Source organism: Misgurnus anguillicaudatus, chromosome 17, assembly GCF_027580225.2.
Source record: "Misgurnus anguillicaudatus chromosome 17, ASM2758022v2, whole genome shotgun sequence".
Lineage (NCBI taxonomy): Eukaryota > Metazoa > Chordata > Actinopteri > Cypriniformes > Cobitidae > Misgurnus > Misgurnus anguillicaudatus.
In genome coordinates, this window is record NC_073353.2 from 20,466,499 (window position 1) to 20,482,983 (window position 16,485).

Here is a 16,485-nt window from a genome sequence, read left to right on the forward strand (position 1 = left end):
GTCTGTGGTATAGAGTTTTTAAATAAAATCATTCACTTACAATTTAAAATGTTTTCTAATGTTTCTAAAGGTAAAAATATCATTGAGAAATATTGTAATTCTCTTAAACCCATATATAAAGCTGTTGAAACAAACAAATAAAAGGGAACAGTTTCTACTTTAAAATTGTGACATTTATTAACCCATCCATGACACTGTACATGCCTTGGACTCGCCAGTTGTACCAAATTCAGTCACTGGGTGGCAGAGTTTTACTCTTTAGTAACAAATCCTCTGATGTCAAATCAGTGAATGCTTTTTGTTCCTTCAACTAGAATTACTATAAACAACTATGTAGCAGAACACCACAATGTAACACAACAAATAAAATGTATATAAAATTAATTTAAATCTCAGAATCATTAAGTATGAATGTATTTTTAATACAACCTAATAGAAACACATTTACTATCGTTAAGGGTTTTGTAATAAATGAAAATTTGGTTGCTAAAATAATAGCTAAAAAGGCATGAAAGTTTCCTGCGACAACTACTACAATGCATTCAGCTCAAAGTCTGCTGTGCATAAATATTGATAAAACAGCAGTCTTTTATCAGATATAAAACTCTTGTTCATCTTCCACTGTACCTTCCTGAATACAGTCATTAACTGTTGCAATGCCATTGCTGTTCTGTTGTTCCCTATCCTGCTGTGCATCTGCCTGTAGCCCGCACACATTTTTCGTCTGTGGCTTGTGTACTATGCAGGATGTGGACTTTGCAGAGATGCTCTGTGCTCTAGGTAGTACAGGAGTTTGTCTTTGGGAGAAGTTATTATTATTGGCCATTTCATCAAGGTCACAACCTCTATTTGATGGAGGAGCAGACTTGGGCCGAGGAGGTGAGGCATTCGTATGAAACCTCGACTGAGGGTGGGAATAACCTGAGACCACAGACAGGTCAACAGAGCTCCCGCCGACAGTTTGTCCTGTGTCCACATCTGTCTCTTCGGCTCCCACTAACGTATCGACATTGACGCGGAAGATCGGAGAAGACATGGAGGAAAAGCAGCGGGGACGGAAGCTAGCGGGGGAAGCACAGGTGGAGCGGGAGTCATCTGTGGGCAGGGAAAAGAGTGACTGGGTGCGGTGACCTGCCCATCCGGCACGTAAGAGCTCCACGTCCTTCTGGAGCCGCTCCATGCGGACCTCTTGATCGCACAGGGACGTATTGGAGGCATGTGCAACCAGGGGTGAAACGGTCTGGGCACGCGAACGTGAGGAGTTGCGGTGGAAACGTCGGTTGCGGTAAGAGGCAGGGCCGCGGCCGTATGGCGGGGGTGGAGGGGCCGGCTCTGGTGGAGGTGGGGCCATCAGAGGATCATCAGGAGAAATATGACAGAACTTCGCAATGGTGTGTTTTCGATGAAAATATGAACCCTGGACCTGAAAAACAAAATGAGAAGAGAGCACTGAGCTGCCTGCTCTAGTTATGGAGAAACATAATAAAAAAATCTGACTGAAATCATTTACATTTATTTGGCAGACGTTTTTATCCAAAGCAAGTGCACTGCAATTGAACCCATAACCTTTTGCACCGCCAATGCTCTCACAATGAACACATTAATTTAACCTTCACACGTTAAATAAGACATTTTCCCTGTGGAGATGCATATGTAGGCACAACCTGACCCCCACACGCATTTAGGATCATTTTTCTTATATGAGCTTACCCAAACAAAGCAATTACAGGAAGACATAATAGGAAAGTAAGACACATCATGATCGGGTAACTATATCCAGGGCTGGAAATGGGGGTCTCGGGAGGACTGAGACCAAGGAGTGAATTTTGGGGGCGTGGGGGGCAGAGTTTCTGTTTCATTGGTGAAATAAATTGTTGAAATGGAAATTGCTTCAGCTTCATGGTGTTTTAACTGACACCCCATTTGGGATGCTCTACCTCCAAACTAGCAGAAACTAACCAGCCGCATTAGAGGCTTGAAGCGTAACTGATTTCAATGTTAAGTCAATGTGAAGAGGCGTTGACGTGCGTCTGGCAGCCTCGCAGCGCGAATGAGGCGAATTCAGCGTCTGGCGCAGTATGCGCGAATGGTGCTTTTTGTGCATTTTGCGTTTCACGCGAATTTGCGTCTGATGCCCGAGTTGGAAAATTTTAATTTTAATTTTCCCGGCGTGTTAACCAATCAGGAGCATGCTAGCTGCTGGGGCAGCAGCCCTGCCCGGAGTCACTCATTTAACATGGAGGAACGCTTGATATTGTCCGTGAGCAGTCACCTGGTGCTATATGACACAAGTTCTTATTTCTATAGAGACATGAATAAAAAGGACCTCGCTTGGAAGAGTGTTGGGCAACCTGGTATGTTGTAAATACACATTTCACTTTTGAGTCACGTGACGTTTATCGACCTGCAACATTCCCGCCGTTTTTAAAACTATTTTCCCCCTATAGTAAGGTGACCAAATACAAACCGGTAACTCTCTCGATGAAGGCACAATCAACATCAGCCATCTTGCAAACAGACAACCGCATAGCACTTGCCCCTCCCACAAGAAGGGGATTTCGCCTCTGACACGCGTCAAATGTTGCTTTTTCCACGTGTCTACTTCGCTCTAGACGCGCGAATGTATTCAAAATGTCCAAGCGGCAAACTAGACGTGGTGGACGCAATTTTGACGCCTCAAACGCGGCTGGTGTGAACCCACGGTAAGAGTCTTTTACAAGAGAATTTTTATCTTTTATCTAAACAACAGCTTTCAGATGCTATGCAAATTTCATAAATAGATTTATAAGTGTGATTTTCTTTATTTATGGTTTAAAATATAAAATGTAGATGCCCCCAACTCTGGCTATATTACAATTTAAAATGTGCCATCCATTAAAAAACATGCATCCTGAAAATTAGCTAGTTATATTGCATGAACATATTTCTACAAAAAAAGGACCAATATTCATCTACATTTATAAAGTATTTTTGGCAGCTGGTTTAATCCAAAAGTGACTATCAGTGCATTAAAGACTTTTTAAAAATGTCCAATAAAACTTTGGTGTCTCCAGAGTACTCATGTGAAGTTCTAGCTCAAAATACCATATAGATAAGTTATTGCAGCATGTTAAAATTGCCTCTTGTAGGTGTGAGCAAAGTTGCGCCATTTTGGGTGTGTCCGTTTCAATGCAAATGAGCTGATCTCTGCACTAAATGGCAGTGCTGTGGTTAGATAGTGCAGATTAAGGGGCGGTATTATCCCCTTCTGACATTATAAGGGGAGTCAAATTTCAATAACCTTTTTTCACATGCTTGCAGAGAATAGTTTACCATAGTTTAAGTTACTGGGTTGATCTTTTACACATTTTCTAGGTTGATACAAACACTGGGGACCCAATTATAGCACTTTTTCATGATTTTTATGATATGTCCCCTTTAAAAGCAATGCATTTTATCAGTATGTGTGCACTCTGGGATCAAACCCATGACCTTTTGAATGGCTAAAACAATGCTCTACCAACTGCTAATCTTTGCTAAAGCAGAAAGTCACAGCCCAAAATCTCTGGACACAACACTATTTCCATAACACAGACCTGCAGACATATAAACAGGAGAAACAGCATAAAGTCTCTGTAGAGGATGATTCTACTGTGAGCCGTCAGACTACATTTGAGATTTGACAAAAAAAGTTTGGGAAAACCAGCCCTGTTCCTAAAACTGCCAAATAAAACACGATGTGGGAATGTGGCTTTGATAAGGTAACTGTATACCTGTGTGTGTGTGTATGTGTGTGTGAATGAGAGAGAGAGAAAGAGAGAGAAAGAGGAAAATTTCTTTTTAACCTTAGCAAGCATTGTTGAGTGTCTGTGTCCATGCCGTAACAAAGTTTCACTGTTTCCCTCCTTTACACCTCACTGCACATTCCCTCTATCCTTCCAGTTCTCCCTCTATCATTTTCCTATGCAGCTTTTCCATGCTTCTATCTTTGTGCCTGCCACACATTCATTTCCCACACATTCATGCATTTCTCTTGTTTCCCACATAGTTCTTTTCATTTTTCATGTGCTATATCGTACTTAAACATATTACAGATAAATATATTTGCCTGTCACCATGTCAGAAGTTTCTTCATAGTTTCCTGTCTCTGGTTATTCTCTAAACATGAAACTGAGGACGTAAATTCTGGCCCGGTGTAAATTCTGAAGAGACGTCATTGATCTGAGACAGTTTGTTTATACATTCTGTATAAATTGTGCGTATTCCAGCGAGACTGATAGTGTGTTTTATGTGTGAAATCCTCATGGGGCCGTTTGGCACCAGCAGGGGTGCAAGTAATGAGGTTGAAGCTGTGACAGGCAGCCAAACCCTACTTTCATTTTAGCTAATCCAGGTCAGACAGAATTAACCTGTAAGCGTTTGCGTGTTAGTTTTTGTGACTGTAATTAGATTAGTTGCATTTGTTACAATCGTTAACACACACAAACGCAATAATTCATTTTCATTTGTTGGATTCAACCTGCATGCATTATTTTAACAATGATTAAGAAATTAATAAAAGAAGCATGCTTGTAGACTCACAAAATTTTGCTAGATGATGTCATGCAATCATTTGCATATTTATGACATAATCACATCATGTTTGCACTCATATGGATAAGTGACAAGTCCTTGGAAATGCCTTTTTGTACATCACACTTAAGTTGCAGGACTAGCAACACGGTTATCCGAAAGTCGGCAGATTTGTTGCTAGGTGTCTTCTAAGAATTGTCTGAAAGGGTCTAAAGTCACTAAATATAGCGAAAATTTCACTGTTGGCAATATTAATGATTTTCTGTATGCATGTTGTTCATAGCAAACATATTTAACATATTTTGGCTTTTCTTTCTTCTAAAAGTTTATTTTATTTTAAATTCTATTTTGGTTATTCAACCATATTTATGTAAAAAAAAATGTATGATATTTTTTTAAAAACTTTTAAAAACTGAATATATAACAGAAAGGAAACATTTACATAAATAAACATTAACACTGTCTTACCTGTAACAATATTTTGTTCCCGTCATAATCGTTTGTTTGCCATCGGACATCACTGATGGGTGTGCAGGGGCGTGGCAGCAGTGGCACGAGTTCTCCAATGTCCCTTACTCGTATCTCCATCACTGCATTTTCAGTGGGCATGGGGCTCTGGCCACGGGGCACCCGCTTGAATGACAGCTGGATTTCTGTATCAGGGTTAGAGTAGACCACACAGAAGCAGAAATCGTCTTTCTTCTGCGCCAGCCTTCGACGTAGAAGCAGTCTGTACAGACGCACCTGTTCTGTATAGGTCTCGTAACGACAGTAGATGGTAAAACGTACAATCTCTTTGCCGTAATGCACTTGGCGAAGCGCCCATAGTGGCGTGCCTGGTGCCAGTGTAACAAAGTCTTGGCTGGCCGGTGAAAGGGGTAACAGCCCCCGTCCATTAACCCGCTCTGTGTGGTGGTATCTCCACGGTGGGCATCTTAACTGACCGTAGAGACGTTCAAGCCTCTCGTCACCTCCATACTCCTCTTGTAGAAAGAGGATGACGGCTAAGGCTGGCTGCTGCGGTGGCTCGGTGGAGCGCTGCAGGTGGACTTTGGGCTTTCGAGACAGACCCGATGCACGTTCAGACACCCTAAAGAGGGTGAGATCAGGGTGGAGCCAAGAGAGGACCTGATCAGCAGCTTTCTGGAGAGTTTTGGCCTGACCTGGGTCAGTGATGATGTGGATAGAAACGAGGAATGGGTCTTGTACGTCTCCCATGGACATATCACCTATCAGAAATATATATATATTAAAAAAAAATATCCATTGACATATCGAACTGTATTAAGCCAATTTATTTAGGTAGATTTGGTGCAGTGGTGCTTAATCTGGCTCTCCAGGTTTAAGTTTGACCTCAGTCATGCCCCCCTTTCATTCTCTCTCTCACTTACCTGTACTGCCCTAAAACTCTAAAAAGCAAAAAGTCTGAAAGAAAAAAACTGGAGAAAGTGAAAAATGAATGGGATCTCAAGACTGAATGAAATCTTTTCATCCATGGCTGTATACTGAACACCATAGCCTCATTAATTGCATTAGTGGATGGCTAGTAACCCTGGAGAAAAGCCTTTGCTCCCTGTAGGGCATCTGAATAAAGTTTGCCCTTCTACTGAACTTTTGACCAGACAAAGTCCTAAGAACACACACAGGTACAGTACATTAAAGGTCCTGTTAGTAACCCAAAGAAGGATTATGTGATTTTATGAGAACGGCATGTTTGTGTCTGCATCCTTAATAAATACACTGTCAAAAAAAAGGCCCCTATAGCTGTCACTGGGGCGGTACCCTTTCAGAAAGTACATCTTTGTACATAAAGAGATCATATCACTACATCAGAGATACACCAAGAGTGCACATTAGTACCTCCAAGGAACATATTGGCACCAAATGCTAAATATTAGGATTTTTTAAAAGGGGCTGCACCAGTGACAGCTAGGGACCATTTTTTAACCATTTTTCTGTATGTGAAAACACAAATCTACAAATGAAAAAATGCTCCATAATGAAACAACCCCAAATTTCCTAGTATGAAGCAGAAAGTAGTCAGCACATGGACAGCTGCCTATTTCTTTTTCCTATGCTGTTTTCCCCCAAACTCTCTTGACTCAGGGGACACGTCCCACTTTGTTTGTTGTTTAAGGTTGGGGGCACCAGAGGCCGAGGGAACGCTATGCTCTTACACACTTACACACAATAACACAGTCACGCAGGTAAACACACATCTCTAGTTGCACTGCACTCTTCCAGGTGTAGCTGACGCACATCTGAGAGCTGTGAAAGGTTGTTTGTCTATTAATAGAGAGGATGCTCACTGGACAAAGCATCAACAAACAATAAAACATCATAAAGGATCTTAGATGCATGCACTTTTAAAAATAAAGGTGCTAAAGGATGCCATAGAATTTTTTTTTTTTGGCTGTATGGTTACATAAAGAACCTTTAACAACTGCAGAAAATGTATGCTTTTTTTAAATGGATAAAGGTTCAATACTATAAACTACTTTTACACACTGCAAAAATGATGTGTTAAATTTTTACACATTGTGTGTGTCATGCCATTTAATGTGTTATTTAATGTTAAAATTAATGAAAGGGACAACACAAGTTGTGTTAAAAACAGTGATGGGAGTAACGCGCTACAATGAATTCCGCCACCGCAATTCCACTACTTCTAGCGGTAACTTGATTTAAAAAAAAACTTTGTTACATGTTTATTACCGCTAAAAGTAGTGGAATTACAGTAACAGAATTAATTGTAACCCGTTACTCATGACAGAAAGGCACTCCAGAGGGTGATAAGGATGGCCCAAAAAATCACAAGGACAAATCTCCCCTCAATACAGGACATTTTCAACAGCAGGGCCAGCAACATCATCAGCAATCCCACCCATCTCATTCACAATTTCTTCACTCTTAGAAGTACGGCAAGCGGTACCGAAGCACTATAACCAGAAAATGTAGACTCCGGAAAAGGTCTCCACCGGGGCTACAAACTAGCTCTGCTGCTCAATAAACCCTGCACTTTAAAAATTATATTAACTGGTCTAAGCTTTAGTACATTACATTTCACTACTATGTCACTTCATCTCCACTTATCGCATGAAAAATACTGTCACTTTTATTGCATAATTGCACTACAATGTAACAGTTGAGACTAAAATGTTCCATAAATTGTTCCATAAATGTCTCCATTTAATACGGGTTCCCTTACGTTATAAATTGTTTGCACTATTTAAGGATTTTTACTTTTACTTCTTACTTATCCTAAAGTTAACTTTTATCATTGATTTTTCTTTTTTAATTGCAATTTCTTGACTTTTAATTTTTTTACTTACTTTATTGTAATTGTGTTTGTTTCCTGCACTTATACCCTTGTTCTCATGAGGTAAGCAAAATAAGAGTTTCATTGAGCCTAGGTACACATGACAATAAAAATCTTGAATCTTTGTGGCTTCAAGTCTGTTTATGCTGCTTTCACTTCTTTACTACAAAGATTTTGTCCAGTGAAATAATCTAGACGTCCCTCCTCATAATATCATACACTAACAAGTAGGTTTGTGGCTGTTTAACTAAAAAAATAAGATATAAACCCAGTGACATGTCCTGTCCATACTTTCAGGTTTAGCAGGAAATGTGCAAACACAGGATAGAAAGCTTATCATGTGCATTCATTGGGTTTTCTTTCCTGTCTGTAGTCAAAGTTCTGTATGGCTGCCATTAAAAAGACTTGATAATTTTAACTATCTCTAATCTAAGCTGAATCCGTAATGCAAAGTAATTTGTTTACATGTGATAGACATAAACAACAGTATTAAATAAGGTTATATAATTAGAATTTAGAAGATTAAACATCCTTAATATACAATACAACCATCAGTCATTCCTGTGTTGCATTTTATAATCTTGACACATGGCGATTAAAAATCATATAACAATTTTCTGTAAAGATATTGAAACTTTTAATTCAGACCAATCACAAGCTCTAAATCTGGTATTAATGTTTATATGTTTCATGGAACAAGAAGAATATAAACTGTATGATAACGTTTTTTTTATTATTATTATTATAGGTGCTATATCTTTTTCAGATTTTCAAATTATTTTTAAATACATTTTCATTTAATGATTGAAATATCTTTAGGATCAGCTGGCCTATCATTGCTGTACTCTACTGAATGCCCAAGGACCCGTGTCACATGATACTGCCATATGTAGTTATCCTTGGGAGAATTTAAATATGCTGTCATAGCCAGTTGTTGAAAATATGACAGATACAGAAAAAAACAGGAAATGTGTTAAAGAGAGAATGAGAGAAATACACATTTCGCCCTTTCCATCCAGAGAAGAATAAGATACTTAGAAAATTGCTGCTTACATCACTGCTGTGACAACTTATCTTCCATCCTTTCCTCTGCCATACTTAACCTCTATTCTATTCACTTAAAGGCGGGGTGCATGATCTCTGAAAACCAATGTTGACATTTAAATTACCTAAACAAACACGCCCCTCCACCAATAGAATCTGGACCTTCTTTTAAAAAAGACCCGGGCAACGATGTTGGTTAGTAGACATGCTCCTCACTGCTGATTGGCTACAAGTGTATTTGGGACTCGGCCAGACTCCCTTTTGTGTATTTCAAAAATCATGCACCCCGCCCTTAATATCTATTAATCTTATTATTCATTTATTTTATTTTAACATTATTTAGTAGTCTAGTGCACATGAGAAACTAATGTCTCTTTCATGAACAGCAAGCTATTTATTTGACTTTCTAAGCTGTTAAGCTGTTTATTTGCTTTGGATGTTGAAATTTTTATGCATGTAATCCATGGAATGGTTTCAGAGTCTTTACCAAAGATCCATTTCCATTAGTCAATCCAATGAAAACATATAAGTATTTGTGTTGTAATGAGGCGGAGTGAACCAAAATAAAACTTTCATCCTCCCAGATGACATATACATATAATAATATATTAATTTACTTTCAAATTACACTTGCAATCTAATTTAACATTCATTTTTTTTATCTGTAAGAAAAGCTAAAACAAGGCTGAAACATTTCTCGCCCACCCTTCCCATCCCTCACAAATGAATAATTCTGTTTTCTTCATTTTCTGTCTCCAGGTCCACATCGAACCACTTTTCTCCCTTCTTTAGTAAATTATACACAGTCTATTATGTGGTGTCCTTGATGGGCTCTGAGGTTGTGTGTGTGTGTGTGTGTGTGTGTGTGTGTGTGTGTGTGCGCACATGTGTGTTTCTATATGTGAGTGGGTGAATGTGTGTAAGTGAGAGAGTGTTTCCTGTGCTGTCGCTGACAGGAGTGTTTCCTGCTGCCCAGATTAATGGGCTAATATTGGACAATAATCCGTCCATAGGGAAACAGACTTGGCCTGATACAGCCCATGAGGAACATGATCACGCTAGCTGTTACTCGCACACGAACAAGCGAAGGCGTCGGGGGTCTCAAATCAGTGAATCTAAGACCAAGCTAATCTCAATGTCATGCCAAGAAATAAGTAATTTAACTGTCAGGGCAAAAATCTACAAGAAAAAACAGGCAGGATAGGGGTCGTCTCTAATTTTACAGGTCCCAAGATGACATATTTTAGGTTGGGCCCCTCATCCTCTGGGCCTAATGAGGCTTTGCTATATACACAACCTTAGTGTGCCCCCTTCATCAGCAGGACAATGTTCCTTGTTGTTCTCTATGATGACGTCACTGTTAAATGATCCATTTGGTAGTATTTCCATCAATGAGCATGTTTCATACATAATTTTTTTTATTTTGAATAATGTTTAAAAGGTACGGGTGCTTTCACACTTGGTTCGAATGCCTGGTCCTATGCTCCCCCTTTTCCCACTGGTTACTGTTCACAATTTTATTTGGGTCTGAACCGTGGTACACGTGTGTTATCATCAAGCTGCACCAGTGTACCCATGTTGCTAGGTAATTGCTATAAAAATGGAGAGTGTTGTTCGCATCACTTTTGCTCTTATCCAGTTTGTTACCAAGGTAAGTGAACACACACACACAGGCACAAACAAGGAAATATTAATCAAGACGAATGAAAAGTATTTGGTACAGTCAGTTTTAAGATCTTAATAAAATAGCATTACTATGTTTAACCAGTTCACATTCACAATTAAGTACGATTTAGCTCATATAATCAACAAATCGTACTTAAGTTCACATCAACCGTATCCCAGACCACCCTTTCTAGTCAGACTGTGTTTCATGGCACATACTGTATGTTCAGAAAGCAACGGCTGTTCACATCATCCAAACAAATGTAACTCTAAAGTCAATCTAACCCGGGTGTAGACCAAAAATGCTAGTATAAAAGCACACGCAAAATAAATAAAGATTTTAGTCATATCAATAGACTCTTTAATTCTATACAGAGAGGATCACTTTATGCAGGCCAACATGTTAAGATCACATGACCACCCAAACACTACTCACTTTACATCCTTAACTACCCTGGTACTGCACGCTTTAGCATGTAAAAAAAATTAATCAAGGCTGACAGCAAAAACAAGCTGTGTCCGAAATAGCCCCCTATAGCCTAAAGTATTGAAGTATTTGAGGGAATGTCCATTTTTAGTTGTGCAATAATGAGTGTACAACCAATGTTTGCCACTACTCGTCCACCGAGGCTCGCACTGAATAAATTCTTGTGTCTTGGTGGAAGATGGCGCCTAGACTGCAGTGCTTCCGGGGAGCTAAAGTTTTGGTTTTTATTCACTCATCCAAGTGAACTATATAAGTTAAGAAATGTGGGGAATAGTGAATTACGGTACAGGGGGCTATTTCTGACATAGCCATTGTTTATACAATGGTGTAATATTGCATCCAGACCATAAGGTGTCAGTATGCAGTAAGTCCGACAACTGCCATTTTGGCCGGCACAAACATAGACATTTGCTGCATCCGAAACCGCCTACTTCCATACTATATAGTAGGCGAAGAGCAGTAGGCTAGGCGAGTAGTATGTCCGAATACGTATGCTGTGTCCGAAAACTCAAGGCAGTGACTCGTTGCCTCGCTGCCTCATGAGGAAATGACTTCGGAGGCATGAAGGTAGCTCAGAGAAAGATTTTCGGACACACTTCTAAGGCAGCGTGTTTGAAATTTAAACAGAGAGCGCCTTTGTGATAACTAATCACATATTTGAAAACTACAAAACTAATTTCTCGCTAGAAATGCAATTAAAAGGTGTAAAAAGTGAAAATATACCTTTATTTACACTAAATTGGTGGTCCAGTCGCGTCCTTGGCCGCCATTTTATTTTTTCGAACTCGACCGGACTCGACCAATCACATTCTTAATGTACGTCCACGCATAGGTATCTCAGGAGACAGGAAGTAAACCAAACATTGAATTCGGACATGCCTTGATGCCTTGCTGCCTTGGAAAGCTGCCTCAGAAGGCAGCAATTTAGAGTTTTCGGACGCAGCCGTAGTATTCCAAAAACAGTATGCAAAAAGTACCCGGATGACCTACTACTTCCGGTTAGAGTTCGAAGCGTGCACACGATGGACACTTCACTATCCCATGATGCCCCAGGAGCGGAGTTATGCAACGAGGAAGAAAGGCGAAAGCAGCGATGCGGCCGTTTTCGGGCTGGTATGACATGACGTGATGACGGCGTATGTCACATGATGTATCCACATGGCGGATGTAGTATGTCCGAATCGCATTCATACTACTAAAATTCATACTATACAGTACTGTACCTACTGTTTTAACAGTCAGTAAGTAAGTACTTCATGTCATTCAGTACCTACTGATCCTTGTGCGGTTTCGGACACAGCCATTATATACGAAGACACCTGATGTGCTGGAATGTGATCCAAAGTTGCTGCCATATTGGTTAGGTCTCCTCACTCTACGCTAGCACTGACCACAGTCAATTGATTGAATGAATCAAAATTAAACATCAATTTGACCATTTATATGATGTCATCGTAACTATCATTACTTATGTGTGAAAATACAGTAAAAATTCAGAGAGTTATGATTATTGTAGTTGGGGATACACCTTCCTCAGTAGAAGTAAGCGCTGATATGTCAGCTCCAATAGACAACGTCAGTCTATGACACATCTACATATATAATGTCTATGTGCACAACGTACTATAAACAAAAAAGTCTGAGGTCTACTTTAAAGTCACAAAGCATTGAAATGAAACACATATTTTGGAATATTGTGATAATTTTTAGACTAATCTAAGTTTCATCATTTAAAAAAAAGTTCCCTCGTGATCTTTAATCAAAAATGCTAATTTCTTCCCCTCCTCGAAATTATCTCTCTTTTCTTCCGGTCATAAGGAATGGCACAAGGGCCGGGCCCAGGAAAAGATCGCAGGGATTAGCAAATAGCAACATGACCCAACTTCCAAAGATCCAATCAATTCTCGATTAATTTAAGTCCTGGCCTACCTTTTATTATCTAATTTCAGGAGTCGTCTCACTCATATACCTAAACGTCCATTTCATTGTGACTTTAGGGTCATCAGTCAAAAATACTAAATTTGTCCACCTAGATTGTAAATATGTGTATGTTTGGGAGAGTGTTATGTTGATTTAAATTGTATAAAAGAGGAAAGAACAAACAAATGACATGTACTCACTGCTTGCGGATGACATAAGACTGTAGTCAGACCTGGGAAAACACAGACAGAGTACATGACAGAGAAAGAGAGAGAGAGAGAGAGAAAGAGAGAGCGAGAGAGAGAGACTGTTAGAGTGATTTAGAGCTTTAGGATCCCAAGGTTTTAAAGGAAAATCCTACATCTGGATAAACAATCCTGGGTGTCATATGGGTATACTGTATATAGTAAGTGTTTGTGTGTAAAGCCTCTTCAGTGCACACACTTATATACAGTACACATGCAGGTTATGATCGAAGGTTGTGTTTGAATCCTTTTGGCTCAACAGTTGCAGAGCAAGGTAAAAATCAAACAAAGCAAATAAGACAAATCCAAAATATGTGTCTAAAAATTGGCCGTGTAGTTTTTTCCATTCTACTGTACATGTTTTCCCCTTTATTGCTCTCTGGTCAAACCTTTTTCCCTTTATTCCTTTCCTTTTCGTTTTTTCCCCTTTCCTGTTGTACTGGTGGTAAGAAAATGGTAACATAATATTACAATACAATTATAATACTGTCATCTAAAAGCTTATGCAATGGTGTAATGCACATACTTTGGAGTCTATACTTGGAATTTAGTAGTACTTAGAATTGCAAAGCAACACAAGTATGATAAGTGGCAATAATGTCATTATAAAGAATTAAATGGTTTACATTTGCTAATGCTGCACAGATGGGTACTGCACAGAGCAGAAGGTTTTAATTTTAGTTTAAGTGGTTGAAGTACATTTTCTGCATGTTGACTTTTTGGTACTGTACAGTATGTGATTTTATCTTCGGTATGATAAGAACCCTACACATACACATAAAACTAATATTTAATCTACTGTTTCACTTGTCAGAAGCACTGTATAAGATAATACACACAACTGTCCATTACAATTTAAGACCAAGCATGAAAAAAATACATAAAAAGTTTTGATTTTTCTGGCATGTATATACAGTACAGGCCAAAAGTTTGGACACAACTGCCTAAAATGTTAACTATGATTTTAAAAATCTTTTAATCTGAAGGTGTATGGTTAAATGCATGAAATTACATTTGTAGAAAAAACTATACATGTGCCAAACAGATTAATTTCTGTTATTAGAAAACTAAAATTTTATTTTAAAATATTATTTTTTAAATAGATGACTTGCACTGAATATTAAAGAAAAATCTGTCAATAAGAGCCGAGATTAAATGTGAAGTCCTTCAATATTCTTTAAAATTCTGTCTAAAGTAAAACTTCAAGAAGCTTGACACGAGTATGGTTTTGCAATTTCTAGGCAAAGGGTGACTGCACTTCATATGATAAAATATAACAGAATTTTGATTTATTTTGGATGCTTTCAGTCACCAACATAATTCCCACAGTTGCATTTGTGTCATGCCATAGTTTGGACGAGTTTATTATTATTCTTTTATGTGGAAAAATATATCAATAAAGAACGAGTGAGTGTCCCCAAACTTTTGGCCTGTACTGTACATTAACATATTTACATGTGATATGTTAGACTCAGATCTAATGTGGGATAACCTAGTGATTAAAGTCCTAGGTGTTTAACCAAGATTCAAATCAAGGGTTCAAAGGTTCAAATCCCACAAATGATAACCAATGAGCTTAAACCCCAGGGTGCTCCTGTAAGTGTACTGTAAGTGGCTTTGGATAAAATCAGCTAATTGACAAGTCAGTAATTAGATTGAAACTTTAAGAATCCCTCTGGAGAACAAATCTAAGTTTTTTTTAATTCCTGTGTAAAATATATGATACAAACTGGGACATATAACAGACACAAAACTTGTGCAAATGATATACCAGGTAAATGTACAGGTCTCATGTTCTACTGTCTGTCTAGTGTCCGGCTAAACACAAACACACCTACTGTACATTTATGTTTAACTATCACACAGCGGCCACTACGATGCGACATACCTAAAAACATACCCGGATGCATCCTTTCTTATCTTTTCCACCACTGAAAGCACAGAATGATTGCAGATATCACATAACTTGAAAATAAAATTAGTTAAATATTGTATAGGTAGAAAACGGATATCCAGATGATTCAACTGGCTACTTATGTCACTCTCTTGCTGTAAGACGTCTAAGACTTCTTAGCTAATAGGCCAAGTGTTTCAATAAGACACTCATTGGCTTTTCCAGCTCTTTTCCACAAACACTTTAAGTAGAAAATCTCTGCACCAAATGTCTTGAGTGATAATGCCAAGCAACAGATGGTTAAATAAGAAACAGGCCAAAGAGGTAGCAAAACAATTTTGAAGCATTTATATTATCACTGTAATATTATGAGTAATGCATAATACTTATATTATAATTGTTTTTTTTTTTCATATATTCATATGATATTCTGCATATTCTTATTCAGTTCACTAGACAAATTATAAGGCTTGACTTGTACACTTTTACCCTTGTAAACTTTTGTTAACTCTTTTTTGTTGCACCAAAGGTTCTCTAATGTGGAAATGGTTATACAGACTATACACAGATAAGAAAGAAATAGGCTACATCTATTAACTGAGAGGTTCAATCAGCTCCAAAAATGTTTCTTCTATGTACTCTTTAAAAATATAACTTATGAAGGGTTCTTTTCAGTAATGTCATCGATCGAACCAATTATTGGTTCTCCAAAGAATCTAAGTCAAACGTTCGTAAAATAACCATTTCTTTCTTACCTTTTTATAGTCTGTTCAAACCACAAAGACCCCTGTGAGCAACCTACCAGATTGTATTCCTCTACGCGCCACCCTTACTGTTTTCTAACTTAAATGCACCATAACTAACGTGTCTCTGTCCTGTTTATTCAATCATTCGCTTTCCTATCACTCCGTTTTTCATCGCTCACCCTCCGGTCTCCGCTCCGGAATCAGCGCACTCGTCTTCCGCTGAATTCTCCATCTCTGCTCAAAGTGACAGCAACTTCACATACTTCACGTTGTCTTCTGCACTTCCCGCCCTCGTACACTTCCAGAAACGAACGCAAGATTCTTTTTAAAGCCAAAATGGAAAGCGGCTCAGGTAAAGGTGATGTGCACAGCGAACAGTGACAGGACACAGAGTCTGTCTGGTCTGCTTCGTGAAAGCTTGTGCGTCACCACAGTCCATTCAGTTCAGTGGCGCTGCGTTTACCGCTCCCAGGTGGTTCAGTGCTGTTAAAGCGCGTACGCACTTTCTGACACAACATATTACGCACATAAATCTGTGCCTTCTTTTTATAAGAAAATACTGTAGTATGCTTTAGTATTTACCATAGTAAACAGTGATACAATTTCTTGTTGCC

The 16,485-nt window shown here is 38.7% G+C and overlaps 1 protein-coding gene across 4 annotated transcripts; it reads right to left on the bottom strand.

The window, feature by feature from the left end:
* Nucleotides 1–151: 151 nt before the first annotated feature.
* Nucleotides 152–16,343, bottom strand: LOC129452256 (protein FAM124A). 4 transcript variants are annotated; one of them, XM_073855154.1, is made up of 5 exons: nt 16,051–16,343; nt 15,132–15,162; nt 13,187–13,218; nt 5,020–5,780; nt 152–1,423 (listed from the first exon to the last, which is right to left on the bottom strand). In XM_073855154.1, the coding sequence occupies exons 3-5, from the start codon at nt 13,200–13,202 to the stop codon at nt 593–595; spliced, it is 1,608 nt and encodes a 535-aa protein (XP_073711255.1). In that variant the 5' UTR covers nt 13,203–13,218; nt 15,132–15,162; nt 16,051–16,343; the 3' UTR covers nt 152–592. The 4 variants fall into 4 exon arrangements, with proteins under 4 accessions (XP_073711255.1, XP_055071982.2, XP_055071981.2 ...); XM_055216007.2 differs by having other exon boundaries at nt 15,120–15,162; XM_055216006.2 differs by lacking the exon at nt 15,132–15,162.
* Nucleotides 16,344–16,485: the final 142 nt, after the last annotated feature.